General features: G+C 43.5%; 1 protein-coding gene across 1 annotated transcript; it reads right to left on the reverse strand.

Moving 5' to 3' along the window:
* Nucleotides 1-3610: 3610 nt before the first annotated feature.
* On the reverse strand, nucleotides 3611-4294 carry LOC111138611 (HDGF like 1). Its single transcript, XM_022490623.1, has one exon. It carries the CDS (start codon nucleotides 4292-4294, stop codon nucleotides 3611-3613), a length of 684 nt encoding a protein of 227 aa, XP_022346331.1.
* Nucleotides 4295-23317: the final 19023 nt, after the last annotated feature.

A 23317-nucleotide genomic window follows, 5' to 3' on the forward strand; every position in this document is an offset into this window, starting at 1 on the left:
AATTTGCAGAACAGCTCGGGAGCTAAAAGACAGACACAAAATTTACAACCACCAGTGGAATAGTTCCTTGCCACGGTGACATCATTGGTGACGTTTGTTTGAAACATCAAATGCTTGGAGACCCTTACCGAAGCCAGTAGGCTAAATGCGTCTGCAGATCTCTGACAACAGACGAGTGGGCACTTGCGTGGAACGCCTACCCAAGACCTTCTGAACCCTCTTGATCGCGGTTGGGTACCTGCAATGCCGCGTTAGGAAAAAGCCCAGCGGAGCGCTCTGTTCAGCCAGGTAACTAGTTAATGATCGGTAATTCTGTCACTGAGCCATGCATTTTCTAGAAAAAGACAAAACCAACCAAAAAAACAAACAACTCACCACTGGAATTACTGGGAATTGCAGACAGCCAAGCATGTTTTACAGACTAGCATCTTTTTCAGAACACACACAAAGAACCCATCTCTCGACCACCAGACCATACAAATGGGGTCTGCCGCCTCAGAGAAGAGGGCTGAGAATACAGATTTTCCGCGTTTCCCTTTTTTTATTGCACTGCGATTGTGTGTGCTACTTCTGTGTATCACTGTTCAGAGGCTCTGTTAGATGGAAGGGCATTTTCACAGCCATACTGATGTCTCTGGGAAGGCAAATATATGCGAGGCTTCCTAATAGACACCAACTTTCTTCCATCCCCAACATTAGGCACAAAAAAGGGAGAAAGAGATAATACAAAGAGAGGGACTCAAATGGTAGTAATTTCATTTTCTACCTTCCAGGTTATTGAATCATTTCGGAAGATGTGTGTCCATAAAAACCTTATCAAAATCACGTGCTAGCCTGTGGCAAATATATCAATCCGTATTTGAACTTGCCATAGTCACATACTTCTTGAAAAACCGGGAATGTGCAATGATCCTCATCATTTCACCAAGTCCTTTAATGACAAAACAATTGTCAGGGGCCCCAGATGCTTTGTTTTGTTTTGTCTTTTTTACACACCCACTAGCACTGTTTAATACATTCTTGGCCGTATACATTTCTAAATGTTCACTTCAAAATAGTAGAGGAAAATAAGTACTCCCATTTCGTTCAACAGGACGTTTTAATGAATAGGAACCCATGAACTATCATGAAACAAAGCATCTGTGACCTATGACAAAGACCTGCCTTTGAATCTTAGCTCATTTACTTGGGAAATTTACTTATTTGGGAAAATTACTTAGCACCTCTGAACCTCAGGTCCCCAGCCTTTAAACAGAAAATAGTAGGTACTTAATCGTAGTTGTATTAATAAAGACACTATGTACAGAACATATGAATTAGCTGCTCTCCCAATTACTTACCGATACTAAAAAAGCAATTTTATCAACTTCTGATTTCATGGTTAGTGCTTTTTTTTCTTTTAATGTGTAATTCAGGGGACAAAGTTTAGGCTGGGACCAGTAAAACCTGTATTGGAATCCTCAGGGTCCCATGAAGCACAAGAAAAGCCACTTTAACCTCGCTGAACCATGCTGTTTCCAATGGAAAATTTGAATATCAAGGTCTCCCTTCTGAGACTATTACAGAGATTGAATGAGGTCATTCTTCTCCGCACATGGTAGACATTCATCAAATAGTAACTCCGAGTATTCCTAGGACTACAATAGCAGCCGCTGAAAAACAAGGAATCATCTTGACATCCGCCTCAGAGGAAGCTAACATCACCTTACACAGGGTTGGGAAACAGGGTTGTCCGATTTGCCAACCATGCTGGTTGCTGACGGCCTGGTGTACTCTATGAAAAGGACTCCAGTACTTACCAAGCCTCTGCATGCATGCAGTGTGACAAATACAAGACCTGGAAAGCAGCATGCCACTATCATTAAGGATATTTAAATATCCCCCAGCATATGCAAAAAGCCACTGAAGATAACCCAAAATATTCTGCGGATAGGACATATTTTAAGAACTGGAAATATAAAGCAAGTGCCTTTTATCAGGAGGGTAGTAATGAGATCCGGGAAAGCAATCACAACAATAAAAGAAAGGACCAAGCCTCTTACCCTCCTTCTTCTCTAAATCTGTTGTTTGGTACAGCATGTAGAGTATTAGAAACTCGGTTATTGTCCCAGGGTAGCACCATTCAAACATTTTAAGTTGACTTCTTTCCATTGGTTCTGAACAGTGTGGAGAGACTCCTACAGATGGTGTGAAGGGCAGACTCCTTGAGATAATGGAGGTTTATCAAGGGGGTAGGGGGGGAATTCTAAAACAACCTTGTGTGTTACCAATGATTGCTTTTAACACAGGATGTGAGGGGGCATTCATCTTAAGGGCCCATTCTTCAGAAACCAAAGGAACAGACCTGAGATTTGTTTAAAGTAATCAACAGGTTTTATTTCCTGGAACTGAAATAGTTCAGCTCTCAACTCCCAAAGCTACAGTCAACAATTTTTCATCAGAGCCCAAGGGAGAAGGGTAGGGGTGAAGGAGAGAACAGAAGGACACATGGAGAGGTTCAGGAAGAGGCTGGGGAGGGAGGGGGCACTCACTTCCTTCTCTCTTCTCAGGAAGTTACATTTCAGGTCTGGTGACAATGCTGAGGGGGTCAGGGTGCGGGATGTCATGGATGGGAATTGGCACTGCCAAGGAACACCAAAGTCTTAACTATAAAAAGAAAGTCCTCAAACCCCAAACAGAAAGGGAACCTTCTAGTCCATCTTTGAAATGGAGTTTGCAGTGGCAGAGCTGGCCGGCTGACAGAAGGCATGGCCAGGGTAGTTCTTCATTTGAGGAAAAAAAATATCTTTTCATTAAAAATATTTTCCCAACTACATGCCTTTTCCTTTATGCCTGAGTGACATATACGACTGTAGGGTGGCCTGGAGGCTGTGGGGAGAGAGAAAGGGGTGGCCAGGAGTCTCCCCAGAACATCCCATGAAACCCCAGAGATGGAAATTGGAAACAGATGTTCCTCACCACTCCCATCCAAAGAGCCGGGCCAAGCGAACCCTTCCCATCTCACGGACAACTGGGAAGTTTCCAAATTGATGAAAAAAACAAATCCCAGAAGGCCCAAACAGGACTCAGAAAAGAGGGAGCCCCTCGCCCAGGAGTCATCCCACTTTCGTGAATCGGAGCAGCTGGGCTAATTGGCATGGGAGGGGCGGAGAGAGTTCCGGAAGGCGGCCGCCCACCACCACCGCCGCAGTCGGAGGATGGCCCCTTCCGGGCCCCTGAAAGCCCCCCCAACGCCTGCTCGGTAGGTGCCCTCCACCCCTTTCCCTCCTACCCCCAATTCCAACGCAGAGGTCCGGAGTGCCCGGGGGAGGGAGAGGGGAGTCTGGAGGTGGGAACGGCCGGTCCAGGCCTCAACTGAAGCCTTGGGGAAGCAGTTCCAGGCAGGGAGGAGCGCTGCGGGCTCAGCTCATCCGGGCAGTAGAGGCCAGACTCAGATCTCGGGGGTGCGGGTGGCCTGCCTCTCCGGGTCAACCCCCAGGGCCGGGCGGGCGGATGGAGGACAGCGGGTGGGGGTGGGGGAGGCGTCCCAGTTTGCAGGCCGTGACCAGTTTCCCCAGTAACAGCCAGGCCGCGGCAGGAAAGGGGTGGGGGCTCTTCTTGAAACTGGTGACTACGGGCTGTCGCGCTCTCCGCCAACCGGGGCCTGCGCCTCGACGGCCGCGGCCTCTCCCCGCTGCTCGGGGACCTCCGGGGGCGGCTGGGCCGCGGCGCCGCAGGTTTCCGGCTCTACGACGGGCGGCGCGGCCCCTTCCGCGGCGGCGGCCTCCTCCTCCTGCTGCGGCTCCTGCTGCGGCGGCTGCGCCCCCGCTTCGGGCTCGGCCTCCCGGGGGCGTTTGGGGGAGCCCTCGGGCAGCTCGCCCGCGCCCCGCTTGGGCGGCGCCCGCTCAGCCTGCTCCTCGGCCGGCCCGTCGCCGCCCGGCTTCCCCGGCTGGTCGCTGCGGCCGGCCCTGTCGCCCGCGCTGGCCTCCGGCTGCGGCCCGGGCCGGTCCGCGCCGCGCTCCTCCGGCGCCAGCTGGTAGTCGGCGGCCCGCACGGTGGGGTTGTTCTCGATCTCCCACAGCCCCTCGCTGAAGCCCCGGCGCTTGTTGGGCTTGCCGAACTTCTCCTTGGACTCCTCGTACGGGAACAGGTGCTTGGGGCCCAGGAAGGCCGTCTCGTGGGTCCCGAAGAAGAACACCTGGTAGCGGTTGGGCTCGGCCATGTGCTCGACGCGGGCTGGCCAGTGGGCGTAGCCCTTCAGCTTGGCGAACACCAGGTCGCCGCTCTTGTACTTGGGCCGGCAGTAGCACGACATGGCGGGGCTGGACCCGGCCTCGGCGGAGGCCCTGGCGACGCCCGGAACGCGGGCGGGTGGCGGCCGCTGGGCTGGGCCGGGCGCGCGGCCTCCGGCCCCCGAGCGCCCCGCGCGCCCCCCGACGGGCGCAACGCTCGGCGCCCCGAGAGGGTTGTAGCGCGGAGACGGCGTTATCTCCGAGGCCCCACGGTGGACGCCGCGGTTTCTAGAACGATAGAGCCCCCGGCTTGGTTATCCGGGGACCCTCGGCCTCTGGGCCGTGAAGAGGGGCCCCGAGAGGGTAAGATGGGGCCGGGCGGTGGGGAAGCGCGGTGACCCCATGAGCATAGAGGTGGGGACACTGGGAACCGGCCAGAGCAAACTCGAGGTGTCCGTGCGGGCCCTGACCTGCTCGCAGCGGCAAACTCTGCTCTCGCCTTGGGAGCCGTTGATGGCCTGGCCGGGTCAGGGCTTTCACCATTTTCCTGATTTCTTGGAGGGCTGCCGCTGGAGCCTCCTCCGGGTCTCTAGCAGAGTCGGGGGATCTGACTAAGGGACGGGGTCAGGGATAGTGTTGGGATGTCCTGAGTGCACGACGTCTTCTTCTTCTTCTTTTTTTTTTTTTTAAAGATTTTATTTATTTGACAGACAGAGATCACAAGTAGGCAGAGAGGCAGGCAGAGAGAGAGGGAGAAGCAGGCTCCCCGCCGAGCAGAGAGCCCGATGCGGGGCTCGATCCCAGGACCCTGAGATCATGACCTGAGCCGAAGGCAGCGGCTTAACCCACTGAGCCACCCAGGCGCCCCCACGACGTCTTCTGAACGGGCAGTAGTTTTGGGGAAAATGTTGACGGCCGCAGCATGACCCAGGGCGAACCAGGCATATCAGAATTTCCTGCTTTGCATGGGAAGGTTTGCACCGCGTGCTGGACGTGGACTTTATCCTTTCGGTGACTGTTAGGTATTGTAAACAGACTTCATGGTTCTAACACAAAGAGTATATCAAACGCTCTCAAAATATTCCTACAATAGGAGAAACGTGGGCTGGTTGTGATTAATAACTAGGTAGAGGTCTGCTCAGGTCAAACAAGCTGTTGGTAACTAGGGCTTCCTGGGGGCTAGACTAAAAAAAGCATGATCTCAGCTGAGAGGCTATTTTAGGAAGAGACGTTTCTCCAGATAGAAGACTAAACGGATACTTCTGGGAGTTTCCGTGTAACTGCTTTTGTTATAAGGCTTTCTACATCTTTTTTTGAGTTCTGTGAGCTAGTGGTGAGCTTGCACTTTGAAATCCAGCCAGATTTCTCAAAATAGTACTCTTGGCTGTTGTGACAAAGACCTTTCAATATCAATCATCTGTTTAACTACACAGATGTTCCTTCCTAGTGTACCCAGCAGTGACCAGGGGAGAATGAGAACCATTAACCCGTCTCATTACGCTCAGATTTGTTTCTGGTTTGCTGGGTTGAATCAGACATATTTGCCTCTGGAGTTACCTTCTCCCAACAAGGCAAAACAGGATGCACTCTGATCATTCTAAACAAGTTCTTTTAGCTTTTCCGTCAAGCCATTTTCTCAGAACGTTTTTTTAGCACATTCAGCTACGAAGATGAATCTGATACGTTTCCTTGTTTCAACTTCATACGGAAAGCGCCAGAGAGCTAAGAATGTTAAATAGCTGTAAAAGAGAAAGAGAACATCCTAGACGGCTGTGGAGCCCATGGTAGGCAGGAATGTGAGTTTCTGTAAGCGGAGGTCTTGCCACACACACTCGCGCCCTTTTTTCTTCCCCCTTGGCTATGCTAAAGCCCAGACCATCGCCTGGTTGTGGACTCATGGCAGATACACAGGTAGACGTATGGGTATTATTTGGACTGGGTATTTGAAGGGTAGAGCAAAGAACCAAAAACTGAAACAAAAAGGAAACAGAGGCAAAAAAAGAAAATCTAGTAGAGAAGCACCCAGATTTGCAAGGAGTAAGAGAAATTCTATTAGGCACAGACCAGTATTGTCCTATCTTCACCTCTCGTCGTGTGGTCCTGTAAGGCCGGCGCAAAAGATGTTTCTGTTTGAGGACATTAAAATATAATTTCAGAGGTAAGTCACCCGGAGACTTCATTATGAGAAACCCAAGCTATCCCAAGCTAGTCTTCAAATGCTAAATCCTGTGTTATTTGCATAAATACAAAGGAACTCCAGGAGAACTCCGTGGGAGGGCTAGGATTGGGAAGGGTTGTAGGAGACACAATAGAAAGAATTCCTGCGGCCCTTACTTGTTTACTGGACTCATAAGGCTGGCAGTAGATATCTTGGTTCTGAGCCTCTGCTATGTGATCTTAAGGTGTTTAAAGAAATACTTTGAATTTCTCTCAGGATTGTTAAAAATATTAATGTGATGATGGGTATGAAAGTCCAGACCATGGGTGTGAGGGTCATTGCTAACAAAGTGTGAAGGAGAGTTTCATTTTCGGTAAGAATTAGGCTATTATTACTATTATTATGCTATTATTATTATTAGACTAAGTGAGAATAAAGAGCTATGGAAAGGCGTGGATTCACGAATAAGAGCACTAAAGAATGAGAGAGTCTCTGCCAGCTCAAGTTCATGTGACACAAGCAATTTCATACCCAGCACAATTTCTGCACCAGACCACATAAGAGATTTTGCTGGGTAGGAATTCTATTTTTAAAAGCAGTATTCCTCGCTGGAACTGATTCCCTTGTGGTAGCTGACCCCAGAAGCGGGAGAATGGGAAGGAAGGTTGAGGAAAAGGGAAGTTCATTTAAAGAGTTAATAGGGACCACTTTCACAGGTACCTCGTTCCTTTGACACCTGTGTTCTCAGCGATGCAATTAAGTGGCTCGAGCTTGGCTTCTCCTACCCTTGAAACCAATTTGTTCTTAAAAGTTACTGTCTCTCTTGCTCCAAGTGGAGAGAAGAGGGAAGTGGCGTTCAGGATAACCTGCTCAGGTGTGGATTGGGCTGTTGTACAAAATACTCCTGAGCAACTACAATTATCAGTTTTTAGGAACTGGAGCTCCACGAGCTCAGCTGTTTCTAATAGAACAAGATCTTTTAAAAACCAGTGTGCCAAGAATACCTGCGTGTGAAAAGGCCCTAATTTCAGCAGAGGCCTATCTCTCAGAACCCTTAGAGTCCAAAACGTGTAACCCTTCTCGGTTTCCTTCTCTGGAAAACTCATGATAGCGTTTAAAAGGCTGCTTGGCAACAATTATGAGACGCAGGCGATAAAACAATATAATTATACAAGAGAGACAATAGATACCTAATTGATGTTTTCTTGTTTAATTAGTTTAAAATTCAATTAGCCTGATGTAAACTATGATATAAAATAAATGCAACTGCTCTCTCTGTGCTCTTCGTTAAAAATATTAGCCTCCTCTGGTTCTGTACGACAGAAGAGTTTATACACGGTTGGGATGTGGGGTCATGGCTTTTCTTTTTAAAATGTTCTAGCAGGCACAATTATACAGAAAAAAATGCCGCTCTGTGACCGTGGGTAGAAAATCCCCCCGCTGTCCTTTCTGAAAGCCACAGGAGATGATGCCCATTTTTCTATATTTTGTCACCTTTGCATTTTATCAGTGTCCATATAGCCTAACCTTTAAAGCCTCAGAGACTTCTGAAATCCAAAGGATCCGTTGAGGGTAGGAGAAGCTGTATCAATGGGGATGTCCCGGAGCTAAAGGATAATGTATGGAAAGTTTCCAAGAAGCTGTATCATTATCAACTTGAATAATGAGTCAACTCTGTACCTAAGCTTGATGATGGCATTTGGGGAGGGGAGACAGAAGGTACAGGCTGCCCCAGTGGTGTACATGTGCGAGCAACTTGGGCCTCCTTGACCAGTCACAAATGTTACGGGGCACATAGATCACGATTGTTTGCAAAACTGCTGTTTTTGTGACCCTGGAAAGAAGAATGCCACTCGAAAATTAATACAAGTGGATGGTTACAGATAATTACATTTTATTATCCTGATGTGTTGGGAGCTTAGAGGTTTTACACATTACTCTTTGGGAAAAAAAATTAAGGAAATGTTTCAATATGGATATTTTTCTAATTTGAATCTTGCGTGATATTTATTCAAACTATCACATGACAATGTGTGGGGTTTTTTTTCTTTAATCTATGTAATTAGCAAAGTGTAAGCAAATAACTTATCAGTGCTGGTGAGTATTCAGTACTTGATTAGATGAATAAAATGGTCTATTTACATAATAATGTAATTAGATGGCCATATTCTATGTCTTTAAGGTTTCTAAAGTATAATTTAATGACTTTGAAAATGCTTAAAATATGAAGTTGAGCGAAAAGAAAGAAAATATATAAGGGAGGTAATTTATCAGCCTATGTGAAACCTAGTTCCTTAAATCTAAAATGTGTGTAAATTTAGGGCCCATTTGAGAGAAAGGCTGTTCCAAATGAACAAAAAGTGTGTGTCAAATAGGTTTCCTGGCATCTATTAAATGTTCAATTACTATTAGTCATTACTATTAAAATAGGGAGTACTAGAGGCACCTGGGTGGCTCAGCTGTTAAGTGTCTGCCTTCGGCTCAGGTCATGATTCTGGGGTCCTGGGATAGAGCCCCGCATTGGGCTCTCTCCTTGGTGGGAAGCCTGCTTCTCCCTCTCCCCCTGCTGTGTTTCCTCTTTTTGCTATGTCTCTCTCTGTCAAATAAATTAAAAAAAAAAAAAAGAGTACTACTCTTTTGTTAAAGTCTGAATCTTTTTATTTTTGCATTACATGATACCTTTGGGAGGGATTACTGTTGTTTCTCCCACCCACAAATTTTTTTCTGGCTCTAAATTTAGCTTGACACTTTGCCAGTGTTCTTTCAATTTTAATATAGTTACATGTATTTTTCTTGTTTTTTAGAGGGGACATGTTCTTCATGCCATAAAAACACATTTTTAAAAGATCCAAGGTCAGCAAGGTCACGTCTATGAGCACCTGTGGGTTTGGGCTTTGCGATTTCAATCGTGCCCTTGTCATTACATGAACATGTCATGCAAATGGTTAAAATAACTAAAGCTTTCAGGAAAGCCTTGCTAAAGTTTTTGATGTTACAAACTGTCTTCACCTCAGTGACCTCCGACTCTACCTTAGTCTTGCGGCTTTCAAAATAATTACCAAAATACAAATTTGGGGGAATAAGTAATTTATACTCTTTTCTTTTAAGGAAATTATCAATAATGTGCGTGACAAGAAAAAGGGAATATTTCAACCCAGATATCTAATTTTGAATTAATGGAAATGGCACCTGAAGATAGAAAATAATTTTGATTGCGTTTTTGATAATTTTTTTAAGTAGGCTCCACGCCTTGCGCAGGCCCGATGGTGGCACTTGAGTTCATGACCCTGAAATCCAGACCTGAACTAAAATCAAGTGTTAGTCCCTCAACCAACTGAGCCACCCAGATGCCCTGAGTTTTTCATATTTCATTATTCTAAAATGCCTTATATTTTTCATTTAGTTTTAGATTAGAGATACCTCTACTGAGTTGGTATTTATCTTTCTCATCAAAGGACTATTGGAGCTGAATGGCTTTGTCTTATTAAACACTGTGAAAGAAATATTTTGCCTTCAGAACGATTGAGGTTTTTCTAAATGAGGGAACATGTGTATTTGTTGAAATCTGTAAGTCCTCTAGGGAGTTTAGAGATTTCATAGAAATTCACAAGCTCATAAGCATGGACTAGAGAGCAAGTAAAAGAAAATCGGGGCATAGAAATTCAACATAACTTTCCTGAACAGCGTTTGAGATCAGCAGAATCTTCAACAAACATTGCTTCTTGTCTTTGAGTTTGTTCATTGTTTAGATGGAGTTAGTGAGGAAAACACACTTTCAGGTGCCTCAGAAAAAGGTTCCCGATGAAACAAACGATGTTACCCCATTTCTCTTTGGCAACTCTTCATAGTAGACAGAGTATTTTGGATAGGTGCAAAATTGAAATACATACGTAAGACACTTAGAGTACAGTCTTACCACCTTTGCTCTTCAAAATCAGACATAACAAAAGCCCATACTCTATTCCTGATTGTCAAAATAATAGCCATAATGAGGATAGATTCGTAAGTAAAATTACAAGAGAACTGCGAGTGTTTCCTGAGCACGTCGCTGCCAAACAGTGATAGATAGACACTTTCTGGTTCCCAATTCATTGTTAAAGCTTTTTACTGCCCTGCCTTTCTCCTTTTTCTTTTTTGAGTTTTCTTTTTTCTGCCTGTCCACTTATTTATCATGAGCACAGTCATTCAAAAAATACAACCGATAGACCTCCAGAAAAGTTGGTTGACAGAAAAAGAAAAGGATGAAGCAAATACTAAGAAAACAGAAATGTCACGGACAAGTGCTTAGAAGGATCACAAAAGCGCAGTGGGGAAACTAGCCATCCTTAGCGGAGTTACGGTCCCCGAGGGTTTTTCGGTAACAATTTGAGTTCTGTTTACAAGAATCCTTACATTAAAAATAGTGAGTCAGGGGGTCTGGCTGGCTCATTCGGAAGAGTGTGTGACTCCTGATCTCTGGTCATGAGTTGGAGACCCATGTGGGTGTAGAGATTACTTAAATAAGTGAAATGTAAAAAAAGAGTCAATGTGTATCTATCTGCCTTTGATGACAGCATTTGGAGAGGGAGAAATGAAGGTATAGATTTAATCTTAAGAGTGAGTGTCAGTTCTTACAATAATAAAGAGAAAAATAAGTATGCTGGTAAGCTAGGATAGGCAGATAGATATAAAGGTAAAATAATGTTAGCTACACATCAAGTAATGTTAGTGTAGACATGGTATCTCTCCAACATAAATTATTACAGATAGAACGCTTACTTCTCTTTAAAATGGCCATCCAGCGCCTGGGTGGCTCAGTTGGTTAAGCTACTGTCTTAGCCTCAAGTCATGATCCCGGAGTCCCGGGATCGAGCCTCACATCAGGCTCCCAGCTCCATGGGGAGTCTACTTCTCCCTCTGACCTTCTCCCCTCTCGTGCTCTCTCTCTCTCTCTCTCTCTCTCTCTCAAATAAATAAAATCTTAAAAATTTGTAAAATGCCCATCCATGGGGCACCTGCATGGCTCATTTAAGTGACTCTTGACTTCAGCTCAGGTCATGATCTCAGGGTGGTGAGATCAAGCCCTACCATCTGGCCCTGTGCAGGGCGTGGAGCCTGCTTAAGATCCTCTCTCCCTCCTCCTCTGCCCCTCCCCACCTCCCTCTCTCAAAAATTAAATAAGTAACTGCCAGCTTTTCTTTTTTCTCTCAGAATATTTATAACTATAAATTGCAACCACATAAGAGCATTTTGAACATTTTCATTATTTTCTTAAATATTTTATTTACTTATTTGACAGAATACAAGTAAGGTAAGCAGCAGAGGCAGCGGGAGAAGCAGACTCCCCAGCAAGCAGTGAGACCCACACGGGCTCAGTCCCAGAATCCTGAGATCATGACCTGCACTGAAGGCAGACGCTTAACCAACTGAGCCACACAGGCACCCCTTTTCTTAAAAATTTCAAAGGATGTATATTCTGAGACTTTTACCAGCTGCCATATTCTTTCATGATGGATGACCACACTTTTTTCTCTTGTAGTAATAGCAAAGTCAGTAAAATTTTCATTGAGCAATCAATGAAATGTTTAAATCAATCAAAATGTTTAAATTAGTAAATTGAACCATTTAATATTAATTAATAATGCTTTCACCAATTATAACTTGGAAGAGTTAATTGAGTTTTATCTTTTGCTAATTTTAGCTGCCTCGCACATTTTAAATATACCTGAGAAAAAAATGAAAGACTGATAACATGTAGGTTTTATATATCATGAAAGACTACTTTGAGTTCGTTCAGGTTTCCGTTTTTTTCTTCTGTTTGCTTTGCGGGACCCCTATGACTTGACGGGGAGTTTTTAAGCTGCTTACGTAGAAAACAACAAAAAGTCAAATCTGGAATGTAATGCGTCTTTTAGGAAACCAGCTCAGGGCCCGCAATGTCTGAGCACTTACTGTATGCCCAGGAGAGGCCCAGGAGAGACCCAGTGATGTGGGAAAGATAACATGAGTATGGACTGTTTTAACTAATGGTCATACTAGGTGGTCTCTGCTATATCCATTTTATGATACATTTTGAGATATCTGTGATCTGTGTGATCTGTTTTGTAATTGATATAATATTCTTATATATCCATTATCAACATGCATAAGCCAGCTTATTAACTGTTTATTCAGTGTTTCCATACTCTTGCTAATATTGTTTCATCTACTTGTGATAAAAATACATTAAGATTTTCCATGGTATTTCAAGATTTATCAATTTCCTTTAAACTAGGTTTGTACATTTTGAGACACTATTGTTAACTACATACATATTTCTTATTTTTATATATAAATATATAAATAAATAAAAATTTTTAATTTTTTAATAAATAAATTTATTTAAAATTTAAATAAATATATATAAATAAATATTTTTATAAATTCACTTTATAAAGTGAAGACTTTTGGTTGAAATTCCACTTTGGTATTAGCATGCTGCTGCAGCTTTTTTTTTTTTTTTCTTTTAGATTTTATTTATTTATTTAAGAAAGAGCATGAGCAGCAGGAGGGGCAGAGGGAGAAGCAGACTCCCCGCTGAGCAGTGAGCCTGATGTGGGACTCGATCCCAGGACCCTGAGATCATGACCTGAGCTGAAGGCAGACGCCTAACCGACTGAGCCACCTAAGCGCGTTCTGAAGCAGCATTTTTTGATTTGCAGGTGAGTGGTATAGTTTTTTAATTTTAACTTTTGTATGCCCTTTTGTTTAATGATACCCTTGATACCAATCTCTGTGTAGATTGCATTCAACCTAAAATTTTATTAAGCAAATTTAATCTTTTTAACATTTTGTGATAAATTCTATATCTGCCAACTCAGTTTGTGTATTTGATTTACCATGCCTCCATTGTTGTTGTTTTTTTTTCTTTATCTCCCTGTTTTTCTACTTTCCTGTAGACTAATAGGTGTACTATCTAATCATCAGTATTATCACCGTCACTATTACCAGTCTCCCTTTCCCTAGTTCCCTTCCTTGGCCTGGTAACTCTCTTCCTTCAGAAATTACTACTGAACGTACGTAACTGTGCAAATTTTCCAACCAAATCTGAAGACTTTAACATGTTGAATAGACTCAACACTCACCTTTGTAATTGTCTGAAATTTTACATCTTTAAGTTTTCATTCTATTTATTTATTTTTAAAGATTTTGTTTATCCATTTGAGAGCAAGAGAGTGAGCGAAAGCATGAGAAGGGAGAAGGTCAGAAGGAGAAGCCGACTCCCCTTGTAGCTGGGAGCCCAAAGCCAGACTAGAGCCCGGGAGTCCGGGATCATGACCTGCGCTGAAGGCAGTTGCTTAACCAACTGAGCCACCCAGACACCCCCATAATGTATATATATTTTTTACTATTAGTTTATAACATTTAATCACATATTTTATCATTCATTTCTTCTACACCCTTCCTTTACTTTCTATAAATGAAATACATCACCTGGTAATGGTTTTAGTGAGGGTGTACAGTAGTATATAAATTATCCTAGATGTATATAACTCAAAATACATTTATGATAGCCTCACTATTAAATAGTACATTAGCTGGTATATGATTTATAACGAAAGTTTTGTTCCTTCCAGAATGTGAAGAAGGCATTACTTTGTGGTCTTTGAGCATCTGCTGTTGCTGCGAAGAAGTCGGCCCCAGCGCAAAAGGCATTTCTTTCAAGGTATTGTGTCCTCTTTCCCAACTATTAAATCTTTATTCTTAATATACTGCAATTTCATAAAAACGTGTGTGGACTTACTTTTACTTGTTATGATTGATACTTTAAGATTTTTACTCGGAACTTGTATCTGTCCTCCATTCTAGAAAATTCCTATGTTTTTAAATTTAGTCTCTCAGACATTTCCTCAAAACTCTTCTGGAACACTTCAATAAGTATATTAAATTATCTTGATCTGTAGCCAGGTCTCTCCTACATGTTTTAAATCTGTATCTGTTGTGCTACATTTATAGTATTCCTCAAAACTATAGTCCCATGTATTTATTTCTTGTGTCTGATATAAAGGTTATCCCAATTAGTGTCATTTTGGTAATGATAGTTTTTACTTTACAAATTTTTAATTGTTTATATCTACCATTCGCTATTTTATTTATATCTATTTTGTTTTCATACCTTCTCATTCTTTTCATGGAGTTACTCATTTCTCTAGCCCTTCAGAGATTCTAAGCATACCTATTTAAAACCACTATTGATATTTTTTCTCTTAATTTCATGGAATCTGTCATGATTTCATGTCCTGCTGACAGAGGGTGCTGGCTCAAGGTTGCCTGGTGGCAGAGTTGTCTGCTTCTTTGTGGCTCTAGAAGAGGCAACGTTTTAAATGTTGTTCCCCCCCAAAATTAGTAAATCCTTGCTTTTTAAAAATTTTTTAATTTATTTTCAGCGTAACAGTATTCATTGTTTTTGCACCACACCCAGTGCTCCATGCCATCCGTGCCCTCTCCAATACCCACCACCTGGCTCCCTCACCTCCCACCCCCCCCCCCCCCCCCCCCCCCCCCGCCCCTTCAAAACCATCCGATTGTTTTTCAGAGTCCATAGTCTCTCATGGTTCACCTCCCCTTCCAATTTGCCTCAACTTTTTTTAGTTGCCCTTTCAGTGGCAGGAAGCTCCACACTGGCCCAGCAGTGAGACCAGCTCTAGCGCCCCCTGCAGTTGACAGACTTATTTCCTTCTACCCCACAGAAGAATCCAGACCCCATGGTCACTGACCTCTGCTTGTTTCCAGTCTTCAGTCCCAACTGAGCCACAGTGTTAGCTCCTCTAACATTCCGGGACTCATTCCACTTTTAGCCTATGGATACATTTAGTACTTTGAAGTTATTTAATTGTATCTTTTATATCTCATCTGCTATTTGCCATATGTTGGATCAAAAAGGGAAAGTCTCAAAGCATGAATTTATAGCGTCTTAATTAGGTATCAGGAAGTTATAAAATGTCATGTATACCCTTCCCTTAGCAATTTGCAAGTTAATTGAGGAGAAAAAATTCTCTGCATGAAATATTTAGAGAATACAAAACAGATCCTAATAAAAACAAACTTGTACCCATTTATACAAAAAATAATCAAAAAATAATGTGGCAGGAGTTGAGAATTTTCTTAAGGAATGAGCAAGACTCAGGTGAATAAGAAATCTATGAATTTTAACTTCTCTGCAGATTCACCTCATTATGTGCCTCGAAGATACAGTTTATGTACCTTCTATTAGTGGTTTTCAGGGATACAAAGATAGTGTGTTAAAACTGTATAGCTCTGGGTGCATGATCATGGGAATATTGAGAGAAAACAATGTTGGGGGAGTCCTAGCAGTTTCATGTAAACACTCGTCCTAGGATAAGTTATAAAAAATTAGAAATTCATAAAGTGAAAACTGTTGTTTCCAAAATGATACTAATTAGGATAACCTTTACATCAGACACAAAGAATAAATACATGGGCCTATAGTTTGGAAGAATTCTACGGAATGTAGCAGAATAGAGATTTAAAACATGTATTAGAGACACGGCTATAGATCAATTTTGGAGAAGCTGGTACAAGAGGACAAAATGTGTGCATATTTCTATCTGTGAGATATGAGGGCCAAAACTACTATGCTATTGCATTTAAAGGAATCTTCTTCCAGGAAATTATTAGCAGTGACTAATGGATCAGTATTGACTTATTTCCCAGAGAAATCGGCATCTGAAGCTTACTCTGTCTTCTTTCCCTCTGTACCTGAGTTTTCAGCTTTAAGCTACTCCATAAACGTCTCATATGCTCAGAAAAGTCTAAAAATAATGGCATTGCGTAATATTCTAATGTGCCGAGGTCCACTATTCAGGGGTCATCACATGTGCCAAGAGCCCTTCAGTGAATGGTAATAAGAGGCAAGACACGTACACATAGGCTCACAGTTTATTTAATGCCTCTGTTCAAATCTCTCTTATTCATGCTGTGCCTAAGTCCATTGAGCCATTTTACAGAAATAATGGACATAGTTGGCTCTGTGCCTTGATGGTTAGCCTGACTCAGACGAATACCATTCCAAGTGGGGGGAAAAAAAATATATATGTGTGTGTGTGTGTGTGTACACACACACACACACATATATGGCTGTTCTATAAAGAAGAGGGCAGGCTTCAGCCACAGGCTTTGGCAAGTTCTCCAAATGGAAGACTAAATTGTTTCAAAGTAGGTGATGGAAATCAGGAGACAGAAAGATTAACCCACAGGACATGTCTGTTTCGAGTCAGCCTGACTTCCATTTATTGCAATCCTGACATCGGAGTAAACCTGTGAAATATGTTTCCAACATGCAACCAAGTGGTAAAACACGATACCTCTCTTTAAAGCTTTTTTTTTTTTTTAATTGAATGCACCTGGTGCCGTTCTCCCCCTATTTATGTTCATGCCACACACGGGCAAGCAGGACCTAATTACCAATTAAGCAGTAAAGCTGTTTATGAAACCAAATGTTCTCGGGGTCCAGTCCACGAATGATATGTATCCGCATGTATGTTTGTGTAGATGCAGATATGCACACGTGTACGTAAGCATGAATGTAAATATCTATACATCTACACACACTCCACATTTTTTAACCTTCGTTTTAATTGTCAGCTTCTCTGATTTTATAGAGCCATCTTCTGTGCAGTGATCTGATCCTAGTAAGTGATGAGAGGGATTCCTAATTATATAAAGCCCTGATCATTTCTAGCCTAAAGCTGCGATTCTTTAAAATGCATGGAAAATATTTCTGTTTTTCGAATGGCCATGGACGGAGGCCTCCCTTTCTGGCTGTGGCAGTTGAAGAGCCCAAACATTGCTCTGGCACCGACCCCAATCCCCCTCACTAAACCTTTCTGCGGAGAGCTGGGGTAAAAGCTGAAGGTCAGGAAGGAGAAGGCTAACTTTATGTCCCCGTACTTGACACTGTTACTGTCGAACTAAGGCAAACTACAAGCTGGCCGTTTGCTGCTCCCTCCGCTCTCTTGAAGCAGCAACACCAGTGAGAGACCTGAGAATGTGCGCGTGATTTATTTTGCTTTAGGGAACTTTGCCCTGGAGCCTGAACTCTGCGGGAGAACATAGGTTGATTTCGGTTCAGTTCAGTGTGAGAAAAATGTATTGAGCGTCTGCGGGCACTGGGAACGCTGGGGTGAACTATAGCCCTGTCTTCAGTGAGCTCATAGCTCAGTGTCTTTCTATCGTCTTTCCCCCTTCTTGTCACCTCCGTGCTTACAGCTGTGCTCACAGATCACTCCTGGACTTAAGCACTGGTAGGCAGTGGTTCCAGACTGGCTGCCTAATTTTAGTTTTGTGTGGTGTGTGTGTGAGAGAGCGAGCCAGAGCCAGTGAGGGATGGCAGCGTGGAGAGTGGAGAGAGGGGAGATGGTCTCACTCCTCCATCCCTACCGTCATGGTTATCCATCTGTCCAAGGGCAGCATCCTCCTGTCCTCTTCATCTGCCCTTGACCCTAGCCCTCATCTTCTTCCCTCAGTCACACACATTCTAGAGGGTATGCTGTAGGGGTTATGACCCTTGCGAAATGTGCAGCATCGTTTTGTCTGTGTTTGTGCTCTCATTTACATAAATGCAATGCATTAAGCTCATTTCATCTCGTTTCCACTAAATATTATGTCTTCATGATCTGAGTTCTGTATCGTACTGTTTGGGCTCCCAACTGACATACTGTATGGAGCACAATTATAACCACATTTTACCCCTTTTTTTTTAGAGCAAGAAAAGGAGGGGGGGTGCAGGAAGGTCAGAGGGCTGCGGAGAGAGAGAATCTTAAGCAGGCTCCGTGCCCAGCACAGAGCCAGAGGTGGGGCTCGATCTCATGATGCTGAGATCATGACCTGAACCGAAATCAAGAACTGGGCATTTAACTGACTGAGCCCCCCAGGCTCCCCAACCACCTTTGACTTATTAACTCTTAGTGACAAATCCTTGGATTACCTTGTTTCCTCCTCTCTCTCTCTCTCTCTCTCTCTCCCTCCCTCTCTCTCTCTCACACACACACATATACACAAGCTCTAATGAAAGTTCTCTTTCTTATTTCCCAACTATGAGAGAATTTCTCTGGGTTACAGAGACTACTTGAGACATCATCATCAGGGAATGATTTAATCTAGGAATTCAGTCTTTAAAAATCACCGGAAGGGCTAGCGTGAGGAGGGCAAGTGACAGCCCTCACCGCGTTTCAGGGGCTCGGGAAGTCTGGTGCTCTGCAGCAAGCCCAGCATGGGGTGGGTGACCCCCAGCACAGACGCCCGGAGGCCACCATCAATACTGTCCCAGACCCAAGCGCTGGCTGGCTGCTCCAGGACCTCGCGTCTGCCTCTCAGACCACAGGCGGGGGTCTCCTCTTGTGGAATGTTGGCCTGCAGGGACTTTCTGAACATAGGCTCCAGGTTTCCAGCCCTGGCACAGCAGACAGGAGCATGTAGGAAAGTGCCCATCTTTGTTCCACCCCAACTTTATCTCACTGACCTTCTATTGTTTTTTGGTTTCTGGTGGTTTTTTTGGGGGAGGGTTATTGTTGGTGGTGTTTGTTTTTTACTGTAGTCTTTTTAATTTATGAGAGTTCTCAATTCTGACTCTTCTTTTATATCGTGTTTGGTCCTTCCCCCCGCCCCCCCCCCCCCCCCCCCCCCCCCCCGTGTATGTGATATATTCTCTTTCGTCTCTGGAGATCTTAATAATCGTTCTTTTGAAATTTTTCTTCTCTGTATTGTGTTGATTTCAAGCATATTTCCTTTTTAGTTTATTTTGGTCTCTGTTTCATGTTAACGCCTTTCCCTTATGGATCTGTGGTAATGTCGTTCCATTCTTGTTTAAGAATGAAGCACTAGGGGCGCCTGGGTGGCTCAGTGGATTAAGCGTCTGCCTTCAGCTCAGGTCATGATCCCAGGGTCCTGGGATTGAGCCCCGAATAAGGCTCCCTGTTCTGCAGGAAGCCTGGTTCTCCCTCTCCCACTCCCCCCTGCTTGTGTTTCCTCTCTCGCTGTGTCTCTCTCTGTGTCAAATAAATACATAAAACTTAAAAAAAAAAAAAAAAAAAAGGGACTAAAGTGATGCTTGGAAGGTCTCTGAGTAGGAGTGGCTTGTGCTGTTGATGTCTTCGCTGCCAGGTGTCCCTGATGACCAGGGCATTTTATTGGAGGATGCGTAAATGGCGTTATCTGTTGGTATCTTCTCTTGAACTGTGTGGCTTTCCAGAAGGGGGATCTCCCACTTGAAAGGGAGATGGTGAGGCAGTGGGGCTTGGAAGTAGGTATGATCAGACTGGACCGAGTAGGCTTAGTAGAGGTGCTAAGCGCAAGAAAGGAGCTTAAGGTCAATTTGTAGGTACCGATCCAGTCCCCATTCAGAAAGACGACTCATGTTCTCACTCCTGCCATTGCCTGGGTCTGATGTCCCCAGACCCAGAGTCTGCCTGATCAGACTGTCCCCATGGCCACTGTCTGATCCTGGGCTGGAGTAGAGGAAGAGTATCACCAGCCTCATAAGTCTGGGAAGATGATCTTGGAGTCCAATTGCTTTTCTTTAAATCTTCATCTTTCCTATTGCCAATATAGCCCCGTCTGGTTCCCATCTTAGCAGTGAGAGGTGACTGTGATGCCTGGGCCTGTGCGGACTCAGCCACAGCATCAGCTCGCTCCTTCTGGCTTCTCTTCCACACCTTCCTCCCCTTCTCCAGGCTCAGCTAGATTCCCTGTTCTGTAAATGAGCCACCACATGCTTATCTTCCACAAGTTTCTAAAATATGTCCTTTTCCGATGTTGTCTTCTCATCTCCATTTTACTTTTTCTTTGGAAATATGGGCTTTCTTTATCTTTTTTTAAAAATATCATTTCAGTATTGTCTCGGGAGAGAACAGACATAGATATTAAGTTCAACTTCTGGCATGCTGGTAAGTAATCAGTCAGAATGTTCAATGCGAGTGTTCTGAATGGAAATATTCTTGCATTTTTAAACAAGAAACTTGAGGTAGAAGTGCGTGCGTACTAGGGAATATAGCCAGTACTATTGTAATAGTGTTGCATGGTGACCAATGGTTTATACTTGTGGTGAGTACAGCATAATATAGAGACTGCCACATCACTGTGCCGTACACCTGGAACTAATATAATATTGTGTGTCGACTACACTTCAATTAAAGGAACGTGTCAGTACTGCTCTCTGTCTAGATATCCACCCATCCCTCCATACTCTCTTTTTTTGAGTTCTGTAGCTATATTCTGTTTTTTGATTATTGTACCTTTCAGTGTAACAAAACATCAAAGCTGTTTTCAGCCTCTGTCCGTAAAATATATTGAAATTTGCTCCCACATCAGAGAGAATTATCTTCAGGTGTTTATATTGTTTATGAAGAAATAAGTGCTAGAATAAGTTCCTTAGTTATCCAGGTTATGGTCCCTTGAATATCTTAAAAATGGTACATACTGGATCCAGCGTCTCTTATGAATTGAGCCTGCCTTTGTCAAATTGAGTATGCGAAAGTCTCCCAAACATTGTGGGTTAATTTCCAATTTATATCCAGAGGATTCTTATTATCCAAATACCGTTCACACTTCCAAATGTGACTTTCACATGCTTTTCTTCTGAACTTGTCACCGAATATATTATTTTGATTGGTGTTGTCAGGAAGGACCTAAACATGTTTCCTCCTTGACTGGTAGCTAACATTCTTCATCAGATTCTTTGTTAATCACAGGCTGCTCCGGTATGTGTGGGAAAGTATAAAGACGTATGAGTTCTAGATCTTGCTGGGTTTCGTATTCTCCAAACCACTCTTGGCCTCAACTTTTCTCATCCGTACAAGAAAGGACAGGGCTAAAATCACTGATTCTATAAAGATTGCAAAATCATTGATAAGACAATGTGGGCATGTCTGTCTGTGGTAGTCATGAGTGTGGTTTCTAGAGTCCGACGTACCTGGCTTGAAATCCCAGATGCTCTACTTACTAGTTTTGTGACCTATTATTTAATTTTTCTGAGCATAACATACCCTTCTCTGTAAAACTGGGGTGATAATAAAACTCACTTACATGCCTTTATGTGAGTGTGTGAAAATTACCTGTAATCAAATTTGTAAGGCATTTAACTCATACTCCAAATGTAGTCCGCACCCAGGAAACCTTAGCAACGATAAAACCAACATGACTGTGGCATCACAATGGTGCCCTGGGCAGTAGAGAGAAAACGAATCATAACTTATTCACATATTCGACGTTCCTGGAGTGCCTCCCTACGTGCCAGATGTTGTTTGAAACCCTGGCATTATAAAATGTTCCCACCTACAGAGTTTACTTATATTTTCATGGGAAACACAACAAAAATATGATATGACAGGATGTAACGTAACATCAATAACATATGAAAAAGCCCTGAAAGGAAGCTAAAGCAGTGTGATTTGGGGTGGTGCGTGTCCTTCTATGTAGGGAAGCAGGGAAGGCTTCTCTGAGGGGGAGACTTTTGGGTGGAGACTGGGGCAGATGCCACGGACACCTGAAGGCAGAGCTTTCGGACAGCAGGACCAGGGTTTGCAAGACTCCTGTGTGTAAGCAAACCCTCTGTGTCAGAAGACTGACAAGGAAGCCACACAACTGCAGACTGAGACGGACAACTGTGAAGGTAGGCACACACACACACAAGCCTGGACGGTGAGACCTTGAAGGACATGACGAGACTCTGAATTTTACTCTTAGAAACCGCACTTGGAGTATCATGATGGGGAATTGACATGACTGAAGTGTTTAATCCTCCACAGGAAAGACACGGAACCTCTTTGGCCTGCTTCTCCACGTGTTCTTGGAAGGGTTAAAAGAGGCTGTGTGCATGAAAGCAACACACACAGTGTTGGGCATAGAGTACACCATCAATATTCTTAAATGTTAGAGACTCTTCCGCTTCACTTAGAGTCTAGGACAAGAACCGACTCCAGATCAGTTTGTACCAATGCTTTCTTTCTCAGCGGTTAGTCCCAGCTCTTGACATTATTTCCATTACAGTAACAATCCAGGAACACTTGGATCATGTAGGAGGTATTAGCCACACTGACATCTGCTAACAGGACTCATAGGTACTAGTTGGTGATATTCTGCGCAAACGGAGAACAAGACTTGCATTGTGATTGACACGGTGGTTGAGGGGAGTGGATCTCCGATGGGACACTGCAGAGAGAACCCCTACATGAGCCCACAGAAGGCAGCATGATCTCTGGATGTGAGATTAGAAACCGGAAGTTAGATTACAGCAACCTGGGAGCACGAGGGGCACTGATGAATCAGACGTCATCTTCAGGCTCCAGGCTGGGACTCATTTTCTTTCTCCATGCTTGAGAAGTATGTATCGCCTGGACCTATTCAGAGAGTAACAGATGCGCTCATACCAGGGGCCGAGATTCCAGAGCCAAGTGCTTCTCGGGTTCAAGGCTTTCCTGAGGATTTCCTGGACAGTGTGTTTCATTTTGGAAAGAACATTTTCCTTTTGATCTTTGCTTCTTATTGGGTCCTTCTCAGTTTCATCTTCTATTATAATATTTGTATTGGGCCACTGCCTTTTAGTGACTCAGTTAAGTGGATATTCAGGGCTGTGGATTTCTCTTCTATTTAAAGCAATCAATTGTGCAGATCTAAGAATAGAAGAAGACTTCCATAAGATACACACTTTCTTGTCAAAGATTCAAAGAATACTTTCCTACTTTGGACATCATTTAGCTTGGATACTATACAACATTTTAAGTGTTGGGAAATTTTTTTCCCCGACATTATCATACCTGAAATGCTAGTGAAGTCTGTAGCAGATTTTAATTATAAAATGTTCTCTAGGTCTGCTCCGTATAGACATTCATCTGACATTTTGCATGATGTGATTTAGCACCTGGATGGCAAACGTGGTACGTGTATTGAAGTTGCCATGTAGGCTCAAACTCAA

The sequence above is a fragment of the Enhydra lutris genome, unplaced genomic scaffold (genome assembly GCF_002288905.1).
Source record: "Enhydra lutris kenyoni isolate GAN:26980312 unplaced genomic scaffold, ASM228890v2 scaffoldscaffold93, whole genome shotgun sequence".
In the NCBI taxonomy this organism is placed as follows: Eukaryota; Metazoa; Chordata; class Mammalia; order Carnivora; family Mustelidae; genus Enhydra; species Enhydra lutris.

Bases quoted from the DNA above. Each gene is read 5' to 3' on its own strand.
- LOC111138611 (XM_022490623.1), bottom strand. From the start codon at position 4,294: ATGTCGTGCTACTGCCGGCCCAAGTACAAGAGCGGCGACCTGGTGTTC.